The sequence below is a fragment of the Vombatus ursinus genome, unplaced genomic scaffold, assembly GCF_900497805.2.
Source record: "Vombatus ursinus unplaced genomic scaffold, bare-nosed wombat genome assembly UNPS02014791.1, whole genome shotgun sequence".
Taxonomy (NCBI): domain Eukaryota; kingdom Metazoa; phylum Chordata; class Mammalia; order Diprotodontia; family Vombatidae; genus Vombatus; species Vombatus ursinus.
Window position 1 is genome coordinate 82,185,844 of NW_020954569.1, and position 24,280 is coordinate 82,210,123.

Genomic DNA, 24,280 nt, shown 5'->3' on the forward strand with positions numbered 1-24,280 from the left:
GAGAAGATAGATGATACAAATAAGGTCTTCCAGATATTATTGCTTCTAAATGATATTGTATTGAGTCTGTCAAATTCTTTTTTTATGTTCTATTAATTTATTTTGATTTATCAACAATCACTTTCATATGCTTTTGCATTTAAAATTTTTCTCCCTCTTCCTTCCCACCACCTTCCCCAAGACGGCACACAATCTGCTATAGGCTATACATATACATTCCTATTAAACATATTTTCACATTAGTGATGTTGTAAGTAAGAATTAGAACCAGTAGGAGGTACCACAAGAAAAAGGAAACAAAACTCAACAGAAGAGAAAAAAAATAGCAAATAGTATGCTTCGATCTGCACTCAAATTCCATAGTTCTCTCTTTGGATGTGGATAGCATTTTCCATCATGAGGTCTTTTGGAGATGTCTTAGATCCTGGCATTGCTGGGAAGGGTTAAGTTTATCAATACTAGTCATCACACAACGTATCTGTTGTTGTGTACAATGTTCTCTTGGTTTTGCTCACTTCACTCAGCATCAGTCCATACAAGTCTTTCCAGGTTTTTCTGAGTTCTGCTTGCTCATCATTTCTTATAACACAATAGTATTCCATTATATTAATTTACCACAATTCGTTCATTCATTCCCCAATTGATGGGCATCCTCTCAATTTCCAATTCTTCGCCACCACAAAAAGAGCTGCTATAAACATTTTTGTACATGTGAGTCCTTTTCTCATTTGTATGATCTCTTTGGGATATAGCCCTAGAAGTGCTATTGCTGGGTCAAAGGTATGCACACTTTTATAGCCCTTTGGGCATAGTTCCAAATTGCTCTCCAAAATGGTTAGATCATTTTACAACTTCACCAACAACGCATTAATGTTCCAATTTTCCCACATCTTCTCCAACATTTATCATTTTCTTGTTTTGTAATCTTGGCTAATCTGATAGGTATGATTGGTGACAACCTCAGAGTTGTTTTGATTTGCATTTTTCTAATCAATAGTGATTTAGAGCATTTTTTCATATGCCTATAGATGACTGTAATTTCTTCATCTAAGAACTGCCTGTTCATATCCTTTGACCATTTATCAATTGGGGAATGACTTGTATTCTTATAAATTTGACTTAATTCTCTATATATTTTAGAAATGAGGCCCTTATCAGAGAGACTGGCTGTAAAAATTCTTTCCCAATTTTCTACCTTCCTCCTAATCTTAGTTGCATTGGCTTTTTTTGTGCAAACACTTTTCAATTTAATGTAATCAAAGTTATCCATTTTGCTTTTCATAATGTTCTCTATCTCCTGTTTGGTCATGAATTCTTCTGTTCTCCACAAATCTGAGTCTGTCAATTTCCAGAACATATTAGGACCTCCCTAATGAGATCCATAGCCATTTAAAAGAGATTAGTCTAGCAATTCAGACAGGAAAAACCCAGGAGATGAAGAAATCTAATTGCACAGATTACATCACACTTTTGAAAGTATGTTGTTCAACATAACATACATATCTTATAAATTGGCTAGTACATTAAAAACAATGACGTACAGGCAAGAACTGGCATAAAATATACCTTCAAAGATATGTACAATTGGACATTGGCAGGTATTGTAACAACAGATAAATGGACAAATAGACTACTATCCACAAAATGTTAAAATACCTACAGAAAGGCCTTTAGTACATCAGGTAGATTCTCCCTAGTGGATTTATAGTAGGATTTGGACAAGCATTACATAGGATGAGGGTTAGGTTGCAAGATGTATTGGTAGAAGGAGAGGAGTAACCATAATGATGAGATTCATGTAAGTAAACAAATCATACAGATCATAGGAGCATAGATTTAGAGCTAGAAAGGATCTTAGAGATTAGTTAAATACCTCATTGTATTTGTGTGGGGTGAATGAGGGTGGGGGTGTGTGTCCACACCTGTGATTTCATTGTAAAGAAATTCTTACTACCAAAGCAGATCACAACACTTATGTAAACTACAGTCTTAGGAAGTTGCCTGAAGTACCAAGAGGTTAAGTGACTTGACCCAGACCACATAACTAGTATATGTCACAGTGTATGTACTGGAAAGCAGGTTGTTTTTATGTCATCACCATGGACATCCCTGGCCCCGCTGCTACATTTTTCATAGAGGGAAACTGGAGTCCAGAGTGCGGAAGTGACTTGACTAAGGTCACAACAGGTAAGAGGCAGAGCCAGAATTCTAACCCAGGTCTCCGACTCCAAGTCTTTCTACTCTATCAAGTCTACTCTAATAATGTGACTGAGTGTTAGGGAAGTAGTTGAAGAGAATTACCATAAAATGGTGGAAAATGAACCACGTATTGGGGTAATTTTCCAAAATCTAAGGCCAGGTACTATAGGTGTTAAAGGCTGAGAATTATGTTCTCCATTTGAGGGAAGATAGAACTTAACCACTTTTTGTATAACTATAAATATTTCTCAGAACTTTATCTTTGACCCTTTTGTTTCTCTACACCTGACTTTATTTACCACCTTTACTAATGACTTCTTAATGTACATATTCAACCTGGATCTCTTCTTTGTATGGCATTCTTGACTTTCTAATAGCCTTGGCTTCTACACCAGGAAGTCCCTGTGGTATCTCAAATTCAGTATTTCCAAAATTGGTGGAAGTGTGTTGCAGTCAAAAAGGCATCAAACTGAGAATCTGAAGATCTGTGTTTGAGTCCTAGTTCTGACACTTATTAATTGTATCACCTGGAACCAGTCATTTTAACTATAATGGCTTAAGTTTTCTTATCTGTAAAATGAGGGAAGTGGTATAAATAACATTGAATGTCCTTTATAGCTCTAAGTCTTATGATCCTATGTAACAGATTTTGGACTTTTGGATCACAAATGACCAGTTTATGATCTGTGGCTTTGTAATCTTGCATCCAAAATTTGTCCCTCCTCCCAGTTCACCTATTTTTAATGATGTAAAAACTATTCTTCAAATAACCCAAGTGCAAAGCCTTGGAGCCATCTTTGATTTTTCCCTCTCCATCACCTCCTGAGAAATCTCATCAAATCTACTTCTATAATATTTTTCACATCCTTCTCCTTCTCATTCCTCACATTGCTGTTAGTATCTCATAATCTCTTGCTTAGACTACTCACCAGACCTATCTGGTCTCCTTGCCCCCAATCTCTCTCGTCTTTATCTTTGGGAAAACTACCAAAATAATCTTAATACACAAGTCTATCCAAGTCATTCTCTTCTTCAAAACTCTTCAGTGGTTCCTTACTACCTAGAGGATAAAATACAGACTCCTTAACCTGCAATCTAAATCCTGCACAATCTGACTCCAATCTACCTTCATGACTTTATTTTACTCTGTTCCCCTCAAGCAGTCTAAATTCCTACTAGACTGGATTACTAGCTCTTCACTGATCTTGCCTTGTACTCATGTATCTCTAGACTTTTGTGTAGGTTGCACTTCATGCCTAGCACATAACTGTCTCTACCTTTTGAAATCCGTTTTTTTTTTTCTCTCAAGATTCAACTTAGGTATTGTTCTATGAATCTTTTTGGGATCCTTCTGCCCCTATCCAAAAGTGATCTCTTCTTAACATTTCTTAGAGCATTTTGTCTGGATCTCTCTTTTGCCTTTATTGCATTTTGCCTCTATCAGTTTTACTTGTGTACATATACCTCTCCATTAGGTAGGCAGCATTAGCAGAATGTAATAAAGGCAAAGAGATCCACATATACTTCGGCTTTCTGTCCCTGGCATACAACATAGTACTTTGCACATAGTAGGCACATAAGGAACGTTTGTGGAATTGAGTTTCAGTGGCATTAGGGGTTTTTCTTTTTTCCCTATCTGTTTTTCAGGTCTTTGCCTGGTAAATACAAATATTATACAGAGTGATTTTCCCCCTACAATCTAGTATTTTAAAGCTCAGATATAAACATTATCCCAGGAATAAAAATCTATTTCATAATTCTTTCATCATTACATTATAAATTTTTTCTATACTGCTTGTAATGTCTTCACCAAAGTAGTTTAGTTATAATAAAAATGTCCTAAACTCTAGAAAAGAATTATGTGAATATGAAACAAAAATAATGATATAATAATTTTTGTACAATAGTACTTAATTTTCAGGAAAGCTTCAGGATCCTGTGAAAGCGTCTGGTTCACATATGTATAAATAACTTAATGTAAATCTGTCCTACATTGGTACTAGCAAGGTTTTTTAACTATGTCAGAATAAAATGACAATTATAATTCCAACAAAAAAACAAATAACTTTGACAGTCTGGTACAAAAGATGACCTCTTTTCTCATTCTGGATTAGGTTTTTCAATTTCCCTTTCTGGGGCTCAGTTTGCTTCAGTTTTTTTTTCAATCTGGGTTTTTTAATGTTTGTTTTGGTGGGATTTTTTCACCATTACTGGCACCATGTCAAAAAACATAAAACAGCATTCTTAGGACAATCACTAAAAAATAAAAAAATAATTAAAAAAAAGACAATCACCAGGGTATGTGAATTATGACTAAGAAACATTCCAAAATTCTGCAATACAAATAAAAGTTTTTACTAAAGTACTTGAACAAAAAATCCATGAAGCTACAATACAGTGATTGAAGAGGAAAAAAAAAAGGTCTTGGCATTCATTGAACATTGCACAATCTAATGTCTAGTCTTTAGGTGATGAGTTTTCTGTGTGATAGTTTGAATATCAGCATCAATACCTACTCTCTTTGAGTGGAGACAAAGATATTTAATTAATTTTATTCAGGAGTAGTAGAGCATGAATTATTAGGTTATTTTAAATAGCCTTTAAAGATTGAGTGAGGAAAATTCAAATTAGTTTAAATTATACGAATATGGAAGAATCTGCAATTTCATCAGCGTAGGGAACCTCTTAAGCACTATCTATTGACAAGCCCAAAGCCCTACAACTGTTAAGTGCCAAAGAAAAGATTTGGAACCCAAATTTTCCTGACTTCAAGTCTAGCACTCCACCTCTATGACATGCTTATTAAGAAACTTATATGGAAATAGATTAATTTTGTATAGTATTTTAAAATATTTTTACAGATGTTAACTCCATGTGAGTGTTTAACAGCAAAAGACCCTTCACTCAGTGAAGGCCTTAGGCCTAAGGGTACCTGAAATTACACCACCTCTAAAATCCTTCAAATAGATTATAAAATTAATTCTGATTAAGTCAGAGTTGGAAAGTGAAATTATGAACATAGTAAACATAATTAGTCATATGTGTGTGTGTGTGTGTGTGTGTGTATGAATTGATTTGATTAGATATTTGCCTGCTGTAGAGGTCTGTAAAGAGTGGCCCACTAAAGAAGTAAAACAGCAAGCAAGATAAGACTTAAGGGTATTGTCTATATAAAGGATCTGCCCTAGAGGACCCTGATCAAGGTAACCCAAGTTATAAGACGATGCTTTAACTCTGTCAGTGGAGATAGGCCCCTTTACAAGATATAAATAACATCTTTGACTCCACATTTGAGACTCTTCTAGTATTGATAATGTCTTTTTAATGACATATGGACTCTCCTGCTCTAGGTACACTGGCATGTTACTATGAATAACTGATCCATTGTCAGTTTCCTGGACTGTACTCAGGGAGGGAGGCAGGCATATGGCAAACAGGGAAAGACCCAAGGCAGTGGCTGGAGCCATGGAGAAGCTCCTGGAACAAGCGTCTAGGCAATGATGGATTCCTGGAAAACATCTAGTTCCTGGACAAAAAAGAGACAAAACTAATTACAGTAGTACCAAAGGATAGAGCCATTATGTGGAGAAGAAAACTGGACCTTGAGAGCTAGAACAAAGGCAGTTCTCTAGCAAGTCCCAGTTTTTTTTTTCCTTTTGGGGTAGTTGGACTAAACCACAGGGTAATTAAATAAAGTATCAAGTATGAAAAAAAATGACCAGGTTATGTCACCACTGTTAACTCTAAAAATACCAAAGTGCTCATACAGGTTATCACAACCATAGTTAGCTCTAAAAAATAAAATAAAATAAAAACAAAACAAAATTTAAAAATAGGGCCAACAGCGATTATAAGCCAAAAAAAAAAAAAAAAGCTTTCTTTATTCCGTTGGAGGATGAAAACTAGACACATATGCCAGGACCTCCTCTAGAAGGAGACTCACTCTGGTGAGGCGAAGTCTTGATACATATAGCAATGACTATGCAGTGAGCTGTAGTCCTGACAATGAGGGGTTAACAGCAACAATGAGACAAGATTGATTCATAGCAGGGCTTCAAGACTGGAATATGGATCCTGCAAATGCTTGTCTGAGCTCAAGAACTCTTGGTTGGTGTGAAACAATTCCAGGATTTTGCTGTGGCAGAGTTCATCCAGAGGGTGAGCGCAATACCAAGCTCAGGACACAGCTTTCTTGCTGGGCCTTAGCTCTGGAAAACAGGGTGTCTCCTAATAGTAAAAAGGGAGGAGTAAAAAGAGAGGGGTAGTCTTGGCATAGGGATCATGACAGTAGAAAGGTGTCATCTTTTCAGTGACCTCAAGTGCTGTCAGTGGGACTCAATCCTAGGATGGGCCCTGGAAAACATGGAGGCCCATTAGAGAGGGATGTAGAATTGTATTTATGCATTTGGACATCAATGTCTTTTGTGGTTTTCTGTTGAGTTAAGACCTCTTCTATATTTGATGTATTATCTGCTGAGTACTTACATGGCATCTACAAGCTCTTTTCCTTTTTATGTAGAGACCCAGACATGAGCTATGTTCTGAGTTCCCTGAGGAAACCCTGAGTTGAGGAATGAGCCAAAAAGTTATTTGTTAGTAGATTCCAAAAATGAACCCAGGCCATGAAAACCAATAGCTTCAGGGTCTCAGCCACAGATCATACACAAGAAGAAATACTAGAGGAAAGAAATTATTTCAAACTTAGAGTCATTTCAGAATTGTAAATGTCAGTACTACATACTTAAACTCACTAAAATACATTTCAACTTGCTTTAGAACATGTGAATATTTTAAATATAAGATAGTAGGATAAAATGATATTAAATAATGGTTTAACCTCTAGAAAATCCAGCATTCTAAGGCTGCCATAAGAGATGTCAAGGAATTCCCATAGTTCAGGAAGAAACTGATACCTGACTCAGAGTTTGCTTTCTTGAGCTTTTCATCCTTTTCTTTAAATAGTCTTTTCTCAGATGTGACTTCACATTTACTTAATTCATGGAGAAAGCAAAATGTGAATTCCTACATAAACCACTGTACTTTGAAATGTACGCATAATCTGCCAAGGAAAGCTGTCCACTAAGTAGACTGGCAATAATAATAATAATTTAGATTTATATACTGCTTTAGAATTTACAAAACATTATTTCTCACAAATTTATGTGATCTGCAAGTAATATTATCCCCATTTTGCAATTTGATAAACTGAGAATTAGAAAGACTAAGTACATGCTCAAGCTCACACATCTAGTAAGTGAAAGGCCAGTGTTCTTTCCACTCTAGCATGCTATCACCTACATGGTGTAACTCATACTTTCAGAAATTCCAAGAAACTTTCTCAATGTAAAGATTGTGAGACATTGTAGCTTGAGATACTAGAACCAAAGGCAGGTTGCTCAATAGAAAGAGAATCAAAGAATCATAAGGCCAAATCTGGGAAGTTTCAATTAAGTAAAATCCTTCCAAGTTTATCTACTCCTCCCACCCCCATCATGAGCAGTGTCATATTTCTACTCCTTACCATCTGCCTTTTTCTCCTTCCCCAATGCCAAACAAAACATATCTGCATAAGAAAATCAACATATTTTCTTTTGCTTATTCTCTCATGACTATTTCCATTTTCTTCTTTTTTGAATTAGCAACTGAATTCCCAAGAGAGGCTTTTCTAAATGATTTGCTTTGTCCTTGAAAGTGTAGATCAGGGGTGGGAAACCTGCATCCACATATGGACGTGGCCTCGAGGCCACAGGTTCCCCACCCAGGACAAACAGATAAATAGCTGACTTTTACACTTTGATTGGGATTAGGAGAGGAGGGTACCAGTCAGAAATCACTCTTCTATTGTGCAAATAGATTATTATCTGTTTCCAAGAGTGTCTTTGTCTGACCCTAGTGAACATTTAAACTTGTGGGAGTTGCCATGTGAGTTCTGTTGGAATCAAACATACATATATAATATAGATAATAATATATGTACATATACATGCATGTATGTGTATATACATATACATGTGTGTGTACACATATATGTGTCCATTGTGGAATGGTGTATATACATACATATCTATGTGTATATGTATGCACATATACACACATAAATGTGCCCATTGTGGGAGGGTGTGTACATATATGTACATATATAGTCATTGAGGGAATTTGTTTTGCTTGACTATGCATATTTGTAGCTGATAAGTGTCTGAGGCCAAATGTGAACTCAAGTCTTCCTGACTCCAAGCCCAGTGCTTTATCTACTATACCACCTAGATGCCTGGAAGAAACTAAACAAATAATATAAAGCAAAAATATTAAAGGTATACATAACTTACAGAAATTATTTTGTTCTTCTCATGGATTATCCCTCCCAACTATTTTTGAAAAAATATATTGAATGACAGTAATATTTTAATATCATTTGGCAGGCCACTGTGAAAAAATTAAGACATATTACTGCTTTTATTCATTTATTATTGAAAGTCTTTCACTTTGATTTCTGATATTTCTCAAAGGTTTATAAGCATAATTGACAATTTGGAAACCAGGGTTTTATAAAAAGTCTTAAGACTCTGAAATTCTTAAAATAAATTCAACTGGCTCTTTATTACATCAAAATGTGTATGGTGGGAAATCAAACTAACTTTTATTTTCTTGTCTGACTTTGTTTTTGGAATTCAAAATTATTAAAAAGGAAAACTTTTTTTTCCTCCTGGAGTCACCAAATATAGATACTCTAAAATAGCTTAAATATCAGTCATATCTGTGAGACTAAATACTTTTGCTACCACCTTCTGGCAAAATGAGGAACAACGAATGATATTACATCATAGTTAGTCTTTCTTGTTTAGTTTATTCAATGTAAACTATCAAAGCATTATGATACTCCAAAGTGGTTGACAGGTGTCATTTCAGTTAGGTATATATTCCTAACTATTTTTATAAAAACTAAAGATATTTTCTTTTTTCCCTTTTATTTTCAAAAAATTATTTAGTATTTTATTTTTTCTAGTTGCATGTAAAAACTATTTTTAACATTCATTTTTAAAACTTTTGATTTCCAAATTCTCTCCCTTCCTCCCTCCTCAGCCCCCCCCACTGAGAAGGCAATCAATTATATATGTTATACATGTGCAGTCATGCAAAACAATTTCCACAGTAGTAATGTTGTGAAAGAAAACATAGACAAAAAAAAAAAAACAAGAAAAATAAAGAAAGTTAAAAAAAAGTATGCTTCAATCTGTATTCAGACACCATCAGTTCCTTCTCTGGGGATGGACAGCATTTTTCATTGTAAGTCCTTCAGAATTCTCTTGGATCACTGTATTGCTGAGAATAGCTAAGTCATTCACAGCTGATCATCTTACAATATTGCTGTTATTTGTATACAGTATACTTCACTTTGCATCAGCCCATGCAAGTCTTTCCAGGTTTCTCTGAGAGCATCCTGCTCAACTTGTTTAGCCATTCCCCAAATGATGGGCATCCCCTCAATTTCTAATTCTTTGCCCCCAGAAAAGAGCTGCTATAAATTTTTTGTACATATAGGTCCTTTTCTATTTTGTTTTTTACTTCTTTTGGGATACAGACCTAGTAGTGGTATTGCTAGCTCAAAGAGTATATATGGTTTTATAACCCTTTGGACATAGTTCCAAATTGCTCTACAGAATAGTTGAATCAGTTCACAACTCCACCAACAGTGCATTAATGTCTCGTTTTTCTCACATTGCCTCCAACATTTGTCATTTACCTTTGCTATCCTATTAGCCAATCTAATAGATATGAGGTAGTACCTCAGAATTGTTTCAATTTGTATTTCTCTAATCAATAGTGAGTTTGAGTATTTTTTCACATGGCTATAGATAGCTTTGATTACTTCACCTGAAAACTGATCATGTCTTTTGGTCATTTATCAATTGGGGAATGGTTTTTTTTTTTTATAAATTTGACTCAGTTCTCTGTATGTTTAAGAAATAAGGCCTTTATCAGAGAGACTTGCTTCAGTTTTTTTTTCAGTTACTGTGGCTACTTCCCTCCATCCTATTCTCCTCCCCCTGTTTATTCTTTTCTCTCTCCTTTCATCCTGTCCCTCCTCAAAAGTGTTTTGCTTCTGAGTATCCCACCCCCAATCTGCCCTCCCTTCTATCACTCCCGTTCCCTTCTCTTATCCCCTTCCCCCCTACTTTCCTGTAGGGTAAGATACAGTTCTATACCCAATTGAGTGGGTATGTTATTCCTTCTTTGAGCTCAATCTGATGAGAGTAAAGTTCACTCACTCCCCCTCACCTCCCCCTCCTCCCCTCCACTGTAAAAGCTTTTTCTTGCCTCTTGTGAGATAATTTACCCCATTCTACCTCTCCCTTTCTCTTTCTCCCAGTATATTCCTCTCTCACTTTTTAATTTTATTTTTTAGATATTATCCCTTTATATTCAACTCTTACCTGTGACCTCTGTCTATATATACTCCTTTTAACTGCCCTAATAATAAGAAAATCCTTATGAGTCACAAATATCATCTTCTCTTGTAGGAATGTAAACAGCTTAACCTTATTAAGTCCCTTATTATTTTCCTTTCCTGTTTACCTTTTTATGCTTCTCTTGAATCTTTTATTTGAAAGTTAAAATTTCCATTGAGCGCTAGTCTTTTCATCAAGAATGCTTGAAAGTCCTCTATCTCATTGAATGTCCATCTTTTTCTCCTGAAAAATTATACTCAGTTTTGTTAGGTAGGAGTAATCCCAGCTCCTTTGCCCTTCGCAATATCCAAGCTCTCTGATTCTCTAAAGTAGAAGTTGCTAAATCTTGTGTTATCCTGTGACTTCACAATACCTAAATTATTTCTTTCTGGCTGTTGGCAATACTTTTTCCTTGATCTGGGAACTCTGGAATCTGGCTATAATATTCCTGGAAGTCTTCATTTTGGAATCTCTTTCAGGAGGTGATCAGTGGATTCTTTCAATGTCTATTTTACCCTCTGGTTCTAGAATATCAGGGCAGTTTTCCTCGATAATTTTTTGAAATATAATGCCTAGGCTTATTTTTTAATCATGGCTTTTAGGTAGTCCAATAATTTTTAAGTTATCTCTCCTGGATCTATTTTCCAAGTCAATTGTTTTTCCAATGAGATATTTCACATTGTCTTCTATTTTTTTTGTTCTTTTGGTTGCGCTTTATTGTTTCTTGATTTCTCATAAAGTCATCAGCTTCCATTTGCCCCATTCTAATTTTCAAGGAATTACTTTCTTCAGTGAGCTTTTGGATCTCCTTTTCCATTTGGACAATTCTGCTTTTTAAGGAATTCTTTTCCCCATTGGATTTTTGGACCTCTTTTACCATTTGGCCTAGCCTGTTTTTTTAAGGTGTTATCTTCCTTCAGTATTTTATCTGTCTCCTTTACCAAGCTGTTCATGTGTTTTTCATCATTTTCTTCATTGCTCTCATTCCTCTTTCCAATTTTTCCTCTATCTCTCTTACTTGATTTTCAGAATCCTTTTTGAGGTCTTCCATGACCAATTCATATTTTTCTTGGAGACTTTGGATGTAGGAGCTTTGATTTTGTTGTCTTCTCCTGTGTGTTTTGATCTTTCTTGTCACCACAATGATGTTGTATAGTCAGAGTTTTGTTTTTTTTTTTTTTGATTCAGTTGTTTGCTCATCTTCCCAGCTTATTACTTGACTTTTAACTCTTTGTTAAAGGAGGGTGATCTGTCGCAAGCATCAGGGGTTTTGGGTAACTGTTTTCAAAGATACTTCTAGGGACCGTAAGTTTTTAGTTCTTCCAAGGTAGTATGCTTCAATATGCATTCTGACTCCATAGTTTTTCCTCTGGATGTGGAAAGCATTTTCCATCATGAGTGTTTTGGAATTGTCTTAGATCAGGGGTAGGGAACCTGCAGCCTCAAGGCCACATGTGGCCCTTTAAGTCCTTGAGTGTGTACCTTTGGCTGAATCCAAACTTCACAGAACAAATCCCCTTAATAAAAGGATTTATTCTGTAAAACTTGGACTCAGTCAAAAGGCCACATCCAAGGACCTAGAAGGCCACAGGTAGCCTTGAGGCCGCAGGTTCTCCACCTCTGTTAGATCATTGTATTGTTGAGAAGAGCTAAGTCTATCAAAGTTGGCCATTGCACAATGTTCTCCTGCTTCTGCTCACTTCATTCAGCACCAGTTCATGTTAAGTCCTTCCAGGTTTTTCTGAAATCTGCCTTCTCATTTCCTATAGAACAACAGTATTCCATTACATTCATATACCACAACTTGTTCAGCCATTCTCCAATTGATGGGCATCCCCTCAATTTCCAATTCTTTGCCACCGCAAAAAGAGTTGCTATAAATATTTTTGTACATGTGGGTCTTTCCTATTTTTTTATGATCTCTTTGGGATATAGACCTAGTAGTGGTATTGGTGGATCAAAGGGTATGCATAGTTTGATAGCCCTTGGGGCATAGTTACAAATTGCTCTCCAGAATGATTGGATCAGTTCACATCCACCAACAACGCATTAGTGTTCCAATTTTCCCACATTTTCTCCAACATTTATCATTTTCCTTTTTTGTCATATTTGTCATATTAGTCACATTAGTCATATTAGATAGGTGTGAGGTGACAGTGAGGTGTCTTCCTGTATGCATTCTTTGGGGCCATGTTTTTCTTTGTAGTTCTGCAACATCTACTTTTAATTGTTTAGTGTTTGTTGTTCTTTCCATTTATATTTTGGTAAGTTTTTCCATGATTCTCCTTATTCATCTTCATCATTTCTTACAGCACAATAATATTTCATTACATTATTATACCATAATTTGTTTATCCATTCCCCAATCAATGGGTATCTACTTTGTTTCTAATTATTTGCTAATACAAAAAGTGCTGCTCTGAGGATTTTGGTACATACGAGACTTTCTTTTTATTCATGTCCTCCTTGGAGTACATGCATACTAGTGGAAGCTCTGTGTCAATAGGTATGGATATTTTAATCCCTTTAATTGTATAACTGCAAGATTTCCAAAATGGCTCTACTGAATCACAGCTTTACCAACTAACTTCCCACAACCCCTTCAACATTGACTCATCCCTTCTTCTCATTTTTGCCAATTTTCAGGGTGTGATATGAAATTTCAGGGTTTTTAAAAAATTTTGTATTTCCTCTTATTATTTGTGATCTAGCATATTCTTTCCTAGAATTATTAACACTTCACAAATTTTCTTTTGAGAACTATTTGTTCATATCCTTTGACCACTTATCTATTGAGGAGTGGCTTGTGGTTTGTTTTATTGTTGTTGTTGCTGTTGTTAACATATTCAGTGTCCTTCAAAAGTCTAAGTGTGGACCTAGCAGCGGCGACACTAAAAGACCACAGGTCTTGGAAGACTATATATTGAAGAGAAAAAGAACTAAGTTTCTGACTGAAGATATCATACCCATCAAAGCTAAGCATAATCCTGAATGAAAAAAAAATTATATTTAATGAACTGTCAGACTTTCAGGACTTTGTTTAAAAAAAAAAACTGAACTTAATAGATTTGACATAGAACAGCCAAGAGAAATATAAGGTATATACCAAAGACTAATTACAAGGGATTCAATAAGGACAGACTGTTTACCTTTTATGTATATAAAATGCAAAAAGCATGTCTAAGATTGTTATTAGTAATTGGATAGTTCATAAGAAAGATTGGGGTAGGCCTGACTATGATATGACTTTTAAAAGTAAAACTCTCTAGGAACAGCTAAAAAGAGTAATTATCTTATACAAATGAGGTGCTAGAGGACAAAACAACAGAGGAATTAGATGGGGGAGGAGAGCTGTTAGTTCTGGAAACCTATTTTCATCGGGAATGGTTTTAAGAGGGAACAATACATATAAAAGTCTTCTAAATTAAGAAAGAAAGAAATGCCAAGGGGATGGGGGGGAGAGGATAAAGGAGGCAATCTCCAGAGGGGTGAGGAAATAGGTTAAGGGGGGGTGGTATAGAAGAGTATTTAGATTAATGGGAATGGGAGGATAAGGGAAGGATCCCTGCGGGGGGGGTAAGTTAAATAAAAGGAGGGCAAGGTAGAAGTAGAGTTTGAAAGGATAGGAAATAAGAGATGTGCACAAATATAAAAACAAAGATCAGAAGTAGAATTTGTTAGGGAAAGTATATAAATACATATATATGCATGTATGTGTACATATGTATATGTATATATCTATATAGAAATATATCCATGCTTAATTGGGGGGGAGAGAAGGGGGAAAAAGAACAAAGTAAAAAGTGTGCAGCAAAGAAAACTTACAAAGAAGCAAAAAAAAGATGGACAGCTCTCAACACAATGTGTAGTATTTATTATATAGGCTTTCTTGAAATGGAAATTTATTGCTGTATATTTTGAATCCTCTCTTACATTCTGCTGTGCACATGACATGCTTTTTTTCCTTTTCTTATTTTGTATTTGTTTCAATAAGTTTACAATATGTTTCTTTTTCTTTTCTTATTGTGCATTTAAATTCTAGTAATAAAAAAGAAAAAAAAGTCAAAATGTAGTTGTAACTTTGTAAGCTTAAAACTCAGCTACAATTTTTGGATCCTTGTATTTGTTAGATTTCTCTATCTCTTGGATACCCAAAATTTATCTGAGAAATCTGATGACTTTTTTTATCCCTTTCCACTGTTTCCCTTCTTAACCTAGATGTATTTTATTTGTGCTTTCCAATTTCATTTAATCAAAGTTATTTTTATTATCTTTTGTAATTGCTTCCATCCTTGTTTGGTTAAGAATATATTTCCTATCCATACCTGTGAAAGGTATATAATCTGCTTTGCTTCTAATTTTTAAATATTTTGATACTTAATATTAAGGTTAGTTATCCATTTGTAATTTACTGTGCAATATGGTATAAAATCCTGGTGTGAGCCTAATTTCTTCCAGACTGCTTTTGAGTTTTCCCAGAATTGTTTATCAAATAAATATTTCTTTCCTAAGTAATTCATATTTTCAGGTTGGTCAAATGGTGTGGTGTTGAGTTCTACTTTTTCTGATTTTCCTTTGCCTTCTCTGTTCTATTGATCTATTGCTCTATTTTTTTGGGGGGGGGAGTGGCTAGGCAATGGGGTTAAGTGACTTTTCCAGGTTCACACAGCTAGTAAGTGTCAAGTGTCTGAGGCCGGATTTGAACTCAGGTTCTCCTGACTTCAGGGCCGGTACTCTACCCACTGTGCCACCTTGTTGCCCCTACTGCTTTATTTTTTAAGCAGTACCAAATGGTCTTGACGACCACTGTTTCAAAATATAGTTTGAGGTATGGAAGTGCTATTCTGCCTTTATATCTACATTTTCCCCTTTATTTTCCATTATAGCATAGATCTTTTCTTTCTCCAAATGAATTTTGATATTACTTTATTAATTTTATAAAGTATCTCTTTGATTATTTGATTGGTGTACCAGTAAACTGCAAATTTACTTTGGCAATATTATCATTTTTGTCATATTACGATGGCCCAGCCATGAGCACGGAATATCCCTTAAGCAATTTAAAGTGTTCTCTATTTCTTTAAGAAGCACTTGGTAATTGAATCTATATGTCTTTCATATACTTTAGTATGTTGATTACCAAAATATTTTATACCTTTTGTAGTTATTTGGCATAGGATTTCCTCTTCTATTATTGTCCCTTGGATTTTGTTGTCATTACATAGAAATGCTGCTAATTGGTGGGGGGGGGGTGAGGGCATTTTGTAGCTTACAAAGTTGCCCAAGCTATTGTCTCAATTAATATCTGCTGATTCCCTAGGATTTTCTCAGTAAACCCTGTCTTTAATTCTTTCTCTTGTTATATTGTAGCTAGCATTTCTAAAAGTACATCAAATAGTTGTAGAGAAAGTGGGCATCTTTGTTTTATTCCTGTATTAAGCTTCTAGTATATCCTCATTAAAGGATGCTTGTTGCTGGTTTTAGGTATTTTTTAAAATTACATTTTGTATTTTAAAAAGCATTTACCTATACTTTTTAGAGGTTTTAGCACTATGTTATAAGGTTAGGCCTAGTGATCTTGAGACCACCATGACAGTCTCCCTTTAAGGGACTCTGGAGCTTATAGAATCTATGCACAGAAACCATTTTTATAAGATCTGGCTTAATGGTCTTAAGGCAGTCATCAAAGTCTTTCCCTAAGGGAGGCTATAAACTTACAGAACATAATCATAAAAAATACTGACAACAATATATTTTAAAGGTTAGTACAGTTGTACAGTATCATTCTCCAAATGATATTTTGCCCTGACTCTGATATGCAAATCGACCATCTGGGTGGGAGAGGCCCAAAATGAGAATGTAAAAACTCCACTCTCAGAAAGGCACTTTGAGGGGCAGCTAGGTGGTGCAGTGGATAGAGCACTGGCCCTGAAGTTGGGAGGACCTGAGTTCAAATCTGGCCTCAGACAAAACATTTGACACTTACTAGCTGTGTGACCCTGGGCAAGTCATTTAACCCCAATTGCCTTAAAAAAAAAAAGGCACTTTGGAGCACCCCCTTCCTGCTGAATGGACTCACATGTCTGTGCTTCCCAACACAGCATAGCCCTTAGATGAGTTTTACTCTTATGTTAGTGGTGTTTATGCCTGAGTTGTATATTGGGTCCCCTTTTCCCCACTGATTGCAATAAAGCTTTGCAGTGGACTGATTCTCAGTGTTTTTTTTTTCTTTTCTAAAATTTATTTATTTATAGTTTTCAACATTCACTTTCATAAGATGTTGAGTTTTAAATTTTCTCCCCCTTCTCCTCCCCCTCCCCAAGACGGCTTGTAGTCTGATATAGGCTCTACTTACACATTCACATTAAGCATATTTTCACATTAGTCATTATGTAAAGAATTAGAACCCATGGGAGGAACCACAAGAAAGAAGAATCAAAACAAAACAACAAAAGAAAAGGAGAGCAAATAGTATGCTTCCATCTGCATTCAAACTCCATATTTTTTCCTCTGGGTGTGGATAGCAATTTCCATCATAAATCTTTTGGAATTGTCTTAGATTCTTGCACTGCTGTGAAGAGCCAAGTCTATCAAAGTCAGTCATCCCATAATGTGACTGTTACTGTGTATAATATTCTCCTGGTTCTGCTCATTTCACTCAGCATCAATTCATGTAAGTCTTTCCAGGTTTTTCTGAAGTCTGCCTGCTCATCATTTCTTACAGCACAATAGTATTCTATTACATTTATATACCACAGCTTGTTCACCCATTTCCCAATTGATGGGCATCCCCTCAATTTCCAATTCTTGACTACCACAAAAAGAGCTGCTATAAATATTTTTGTATACGTGGGTCCTTTTCCCATTTTTATGATCTCTTTAGGATACAGACCTAGAAGTTGTATTGCTGGATCAAAGGGTATTCACAGTTTTATAACCCTTTGGGCATAGTTACAAATTGCTCTCCAGAATGCTTGGATCAGTTCACAACTCCACCAACAATTCATTAGTGTTCCAATTTTCCCATATCTTCTCCAACATTTATCATTTTCCTTTTCTGTCATGTTAGCCAATCTGACAGGTCTGATGCGATACCTCAAAAAAGGTCAAATTTTCTGTTGAGCTCTGGTCTTTTCATCAGGAAGGTTTAGAAGTCTCCTATTTCGTTGAATGATTCTCATTCTTTTACATCTTATTCTCAGCACCTGAACTCATTAAGGGTTATTTTCCTCAATGTCTCTTGCTGGCCCACAGGCCTTTCCTTAGACATAAACTGGGTGCCCAGAGAAAGAAGACTTAAGTTAACCTACTGACGATAACACCTAACTGGGGGAGTATGTTACCGTTAGCCCTGTATAAAGCAAGGGTCAATAGGGGAATCCTACATTCTTCTAGGAGAGATTCCCTTAAACCAAAGGACTGTCACAAAATACACTGTTATAGTTTGTCAAAAGTTTTTTCTACATCAATGGAGAAAATCATATGGTTTTGGATGTTTTTGTTTTTAATGACTGTTTTCTTGATGTTAAACTACCTTTGCACCACTGATATAAATGGAACTTGTTCACAATTAATGATTTCTTAGATGAATGGCTTTACTCTGTTAGACAGAATATTATTTAAAATTTTAAAAAATATTTATGATTGTTATTTGTCTACAATTGTCCTTGTGTTTTATCTTTCCATGGTTTAATTATTAGGACTATTTCCTCATAACAGATTAGATCTTTCTTTCTCAATTTCTGAGAAAAAATAGTATAGTATTAGTGCTAATTGTTTGTTTCTTTTTTAGTTTATAATAATTGCCTCATGAATCCAACAGAACCAAAAGATTCTTTCCTTAGTATTTTCTTTATTGCTAGTCTTATTTTCCTTTCTGAGACTGGCTTATTTAAGATCTCTATTTGGTCTTCTGTTAGTCTGGGTATTTAATATTTTTGAAGATAGGAATCCTCTATTTCCTTTATGTTCTCAGATTTGCTAGTATACCTCTGTGTATAATAGGTTCTGATAATTGATTTTTCTGATTGGAAAGTTTTTTATGGTTCTGTTGCAATTTTAGTTTGCTCATTTACCATTTTGATTTGGTTTTCTGCCCTCTTTTTAATAATTTAGTCAACTAAAAAGTTATCAAATTTTGCTAGTCTTTTCAAAGAACTAGGTTTTAGTTGTATATCATTTCTTTAGTCTTTAACTCTTAATATCTCCTCTTTTGTGTCCATTTTGAATTTGTTGGCTTGCTAATATTTAAAAAATGCATATTTAGTTTACTAACCCTCTCTTCTTCTGTTAGTATTCTTCTGTTAGTGATATGCATTTTCCTGAGGACTACTTTAGTTGCATCCCAGAAATTTTGGTATGTTATTTAATCATTATCATTTTCTTTCATTAACTGTTTCTATGATTTGTTCATTGATCAATTTATTATTTAGGATTTTAATGTTAAGTCTCCGTTTTGGTTTGTCTTTTGTTTGTGCTCCCTCAAATGATTGTGATTTTTACTGCCTTATGGTTTGGAAAGGATGCTTTCTATTTCTGCCTTTTAATATGTATTAGCAACATCTCTGGGCCCTAATACATAGTGATTTTTTGTAAAAGTTCCATGTGCTTCTAAGAAATACATACACACACATATTTTTTTTTTTTACCTGTGCCATTTAAGAAGATGCTGTTAAGTCAGAGGTGAAAAATACAGAAAGACCTGCAATACTCTGAGTACAGCAGGAACCAGATTAAAATGTAACTGGGAAATACACAACAAAATAAGTAAAATTAATTGAATATAAATATTGTTAATATATGATTTTCTAAGTCAATATGTGGCACATAGGGATCCTCATGTACTATTTAGTAGCCCCATTTTCGAGTGTGACAACACTACCTCAAACATTTTAGCTCGAATTTCTCCAGTTCCTGTCCCTATTAAGAGTTTTGTAAAAATAAAAGTTTTATTACCATTTAATTCCATATGGTTGCCTAGCATGCTATTTATGACATTACAGTTCTAGGATGTTAGTCAGCTAATTTTTTTTTTTTGTCATCAGGAATAGTAAATAACATTTCTCTGCACAATATAATTGGAAAATATTGTTAGCATGTATTTATTAGTTTGGCAGACACTATTTCTACCTGAAAAAAAAGGTGCCATGACCAATAAGTAAATATCTAAAATATTTAAACTTTGAGGTGAAGTAAGCCATATTGAATATTCCAATAGTAAATAAGTGATGATGCTGTCAAATAAGTAACAAATAACCTTTTTTTTAAATTTCTGAAACTACCAATAAAATATTTTCCTAAGGTGCACTATGTATAAAAAATAGTAAACTAAATATTCATTTTAAAAATAGAACTCAAAAAGGATTTGTTGAGTAACATAAAGTAACACCGAAGTTGTTGGCCAAAAAAAAAAAATAGTGAGATATTTTCTTTTTTTTGGCCATAAAGTCTAAAATTAGAGTAACTGAAGTTCTGTGGACCAGGTCACTGGAACTGAAATTATTGGAGGACAATTATTACTATTACTATTTTTTTGGCTTTGGTCTCCAGGATACACAAATGATAAAAGAACACCAGAGGGCACTGTTGATTAAGCAAGCTGTATCTCCTTTTCACCAAAACACCCTCCTGAATTAAACATTCCATTTCCTGCTGTTCTATACTTAGGCTCTGCTGCTCCATTTAATTCATTTGTTTCCAGCTTTTCCTCACTACAGACAGAAGAGCTGGGCTTGGAACTGAGTGGAAAGAGGCCAAATGACATTTGGGAAATTATCTAGCACTTTTAGTTACTCTAAACTGCTCCCCAGCACAAAAATCCATCTTTTTAAGTTCAGTATTTTTCCAGTGATACTACGTATATATAAATCATGGGACACCACAATCTTTGAAATATCAAAATTGTAGGTGACTCAAGGGGTCATGGAAGAATTCAGAGCAGGCATAATTAGGCTGCATTATTACCAATAGTGACTTTTATATAAATTGAATGATAGAAAAAAGGAAAAGGGCATATGTTTCATGGAAATGCACAGAATGTTGAAAAGATCTAGAGGAAGGCGTCCAGTATGTTGGGTAGATTTTCTATGGAGGATTTGTAAGGCAATTTAAACAAAAAACACACATAAAAGTTAAAAATAAGTCTAAAGAAAAGTTAAAAGTTCGTAGATAATTATGGTCAGGGGTGTGCTGAAAATGTATATGTAAGGTCCATCTTGTCTCCATTAAGGTGCTCAGATTCTTATAATCTAGCCAATAGCTCACTAATATTCAGACTCTTCAAGAGTCTGATCAATATGGTGGATGTTCTAATAAACCTTGTTTCAAAAAGAGAGTATCAAGGAGAAGAGGGTGATTCACAGTGTCAAAGGCTACAGAGCTTAAGAAGAATGAAGACTAAGAAAAAGCCACTGAATTTGGCCATTAAGAGATCATTGGTAACTTCGGAAAAGAGCAGTTTCAGTGGAATGATGAGCTCAGAAGCCAGATTATAAGGAGTTAAAAAGAGTGAAAGAGAAAGTGGAGTGCAATAAATTTACTTCATATACCACTGCATCATAATCCAATTTAGATCACATTTTCTGGCATGTATTAGGTGTTTAAGAAATAAATACATGTTGATTGGTTGGCTAGAAGCTCACAATCATAGATTCAGAGCTGGAAAACACCTTAGAGATTCCTAGTTCACTTTCTTTTATGGGTGAGGAAGCTTAAGCCCAGCAAGGTTAAGTGATTTGCTATGGTAATTTACAATTCACTCTCTTCAACTTCGCTTAAATATGATAATCTACAAAGTAAAGTACCCTACTTCAGTTTGCCTCTACCTTCACTGTTCTCTTAATTTCATTGGAAACATCTGGAATTTTTCCCAGGTCATATTACTAGTTGACACAGCCTTGAAAAAACTCTAATAACTAAATCAGCTTGTTTGGTAACCTTATCCATGGTGCCTGAAAGTTGGTAGCATAGAGGAGGAATTTTCCAGAGGATGAGTTTAAAATTAGCACCAGCACTTTGTAGATTGATGAACTCAAATAAAAAATAATTACTTTTAAGACACATAGTTGGAAGGATTTTTGTTCAGTTGTGTCTGACTTTTTGTGACCCCATTTGGGGTTTTCTTGGCAAAGACACTAAAGTGGTTTGCCATTTCCTTCTCCAGTTCATTTTACAAATGAGGAAACTGAAGCAAACAGGGTTAAGTGATTTGCTCTGCGTTACACTGCTAGTATCTGAAGCAAGATTTGAGCTCAGGATGATGACTCTCCTTGACTACAGACTCAGTGCTCTAACCACTGGGCCATTTGGCTGCCCTAATTGGAGGTTACATGAACCTTTGTCAATGACATCTTCTAGTAAATGTGTAATCTTATTTGTAACAATGGTGTGGGCAGCTAAGTGGCACAGTGCATAGAATGCCAGGCCTGGAGACCAAGACTCATCTTCATGAGTTCAAATCCAGCCTCAGACACTTAACAGTTGTGTGACCTTGGGAAAATCACTTAATCCTGTTTGCCTCAGTTTCTGCATCTGAAAAATGATCAGCAAGTCTTGGGACATGTGGTTTTTGTCAAATCATATATACGCCTAAATATTGCTTGGATGAATGTATTGGACTAGAGCACCTCCAGGGCTGCTTTCTAGCTCAAAAAAAAAAAAACCCCAAAAAACAAAAAAACCCTACTTCTCAGTCTAAAATTCATAATCATTTAACTTTCCCCCTATGTTGGGTTTTATTAATTTTATTCTTTCAAATTAAAAGAGAGCAGTTCCTTGGCTATATTATTCTAAAATTCAGTAATGCTAAAGTATATAAATGAAATTCAGATTACAGTACTAGCATTTCTGATTTTAGTCTGGTCTGTAGAACAAACAGCTGGGGGAGGAAAAAAAAAACTAGTTAAAGTTAATTGGAGGTTACAATTACACACGTAAATTTTAAAACCTTTCCAGTAACACAGGAACCATCTGCTGAGACAAATGTTCTTAAATATTTGAGTTGCACAGATGTTTAATGTTGAGACATGAAGGAAGGTCTCCAGCACGTGGAGTCAATTTAAGGAACCAACTGGAGCCCAACAGGATTACAGAAGGCTTGGGTGGGTTTTGATAAGCATGGAAGGAGGGACCCTCCAACCCCCCACCATCAGAGACCACTAATCTCCATACAAAACAGGGCACAATGGCACACTTTGGCTACAATGGAATGATGAGCCATCTCTTTCTTGTTTTGGCATAGAGGGAAAATGGAATCGATTGTACTGCTAGGAAACACACAAGTTTTCCCGGAAAAAGTAAATCTGGGCAGCTCCCTCACTACAGGAATAAAGAGCGTGAGCTTCTAAGTCCGAAGCTGCCAAGGATGCTAGATGCAGAACCGGACGTCGTGGGAGACCCGAACCGGAAATCCCGCCCGCTGGTCTTGATACGCCGACACGCAAGTCGGCACAGAACCGATTCTCGACCCACACTTCCGGTTTGTGAGGCACTAGTGAGATGGCACTCACTCCGAGAGTCTGGGTGTGTCTCTACCTGCTGCCTTCCCTTTAGTCTTCTCTTCACCAGCAGCGGCACAAACATGGCCTTCAAGCTGGAAAGGGTCTCAGAAGCCCCTCTAACCCAATCTCCCTCCCTCTCATTCTCCAGAGGAGGAAAACTGAGGCCTGGGGAAGTCGAGACGTGCCCACGCCCATATAGTAAATAGTAGAAGCAAGATTCACTCATTTTGACTCCCAACATTGTACTACGCTGCATCAGTGATCTGTGCCAAGCCGCGATTCTGACAAGGGTGAAACCATTCACCCACACACGCCTCTTTTAACAGGCTTCTTCCCAAGCATACCTAACTCACCCCATACGTCTGTAGTATTCCGCCCAAGTGCTACGGTAGCCGAGAAGGCGAAAAAGACAAACTAGCTGGAGTGGAAAGACTATCCTACCACTGCGCAGGCGCTCGCTCGCGCGCACACCACTTTCTACCCTTGGGATGAGAGAGTCTAGTGTTATTTGCATATGTCCCACCCCTCCAGCTTTCCGGGACAACCCGACTTCGAAACCAGCCAATGAGCAGGCCCGCCCATCGCTTTGCTAATTGGATACTGACACCAGAAGGCGGGCTGAGCCGGGGCACAACTTGGGTGCGCTCGGGTTGCATCAGCTGGTGCGGTAGTTGTGGCCACGTGGCGCAGGCGCAGTGAAGGTTCGGGTCCCTGCCCCGCTTCTCCATTCTTTATTCATTTGGGTTCCCTGGGGCATCACGACTACCTTGCTTTCCGTTCTCTGAGCCTCCGTCTGTTCCCTTCTTGCCTCTTCGTCGCCCCCGTAGCTTCTGACGATGTCTCAGGAGGTAGCCGTCGACGCCTCAGGGAAAATGAGTGAGGAGGAGAAGCCGGTAAGTGCTGGGGGTTCTCTACGACGGGGTGGGGTCACCGTGGACGGCTGGTCGTTGTTTCTGGAGCCCGGAGCCCGTCCCGGGGGAGGGAAGGAAGTCCCTGCGAGTGCCGACTGCCCCGGCCCCCCGAAACACAGGTTCCTTCTGGGGCTTCCCATGGGGGTGAGGGCGACTGTGGTTCTAAGGCTGTCCAGCCCAGGGTGTATGTACCCAGACCTCCGGAAGGACCTCACGTGCTATCTGT

General features: G+C 36.4%; 1 protein-coding gene and 1 long non-coding RNA gene across 2 annotated transcripts in view; one reads left to right on the forward strand and one right to left on the reverse strand.

Moving 5' to 3' along the window:
- LOC114048209 overlaps positions 1-23,531 on the reverse strand; it is a 65,362-nt gene extending 41,831 nt beyond the window's left edge. The window contains exon 1 of the long non-coding RNA XR_003569706.1: positions 23,497-23,531. This is a non-coding gene — a long non-coding RNA (uncharacterized LOC114048209). The remainder of the gene's footprint in view (positions 1-23,496) is intronic.
- A 272-nt stretch (positions 23,532-23,803) lies between these two features.
- Positions 23,804-24,280, forward strand: part of TARS (threonyl-tRNA synthetase) — a 37,852-nt gene continuing 37,375 nt past the window's right edge. The window contains exon 1 of the mRNA XM_027869057.1: positions 23,804-24,036. Coding sequence (XP_027724858.1) covers positions 23,980-24,036 — 57 coding nt within the window. The 5' untranslated portion in view covers positions 23,804-23,979. The remainder of the gene's footprint in view (positions 24,037-24,280) is intronic.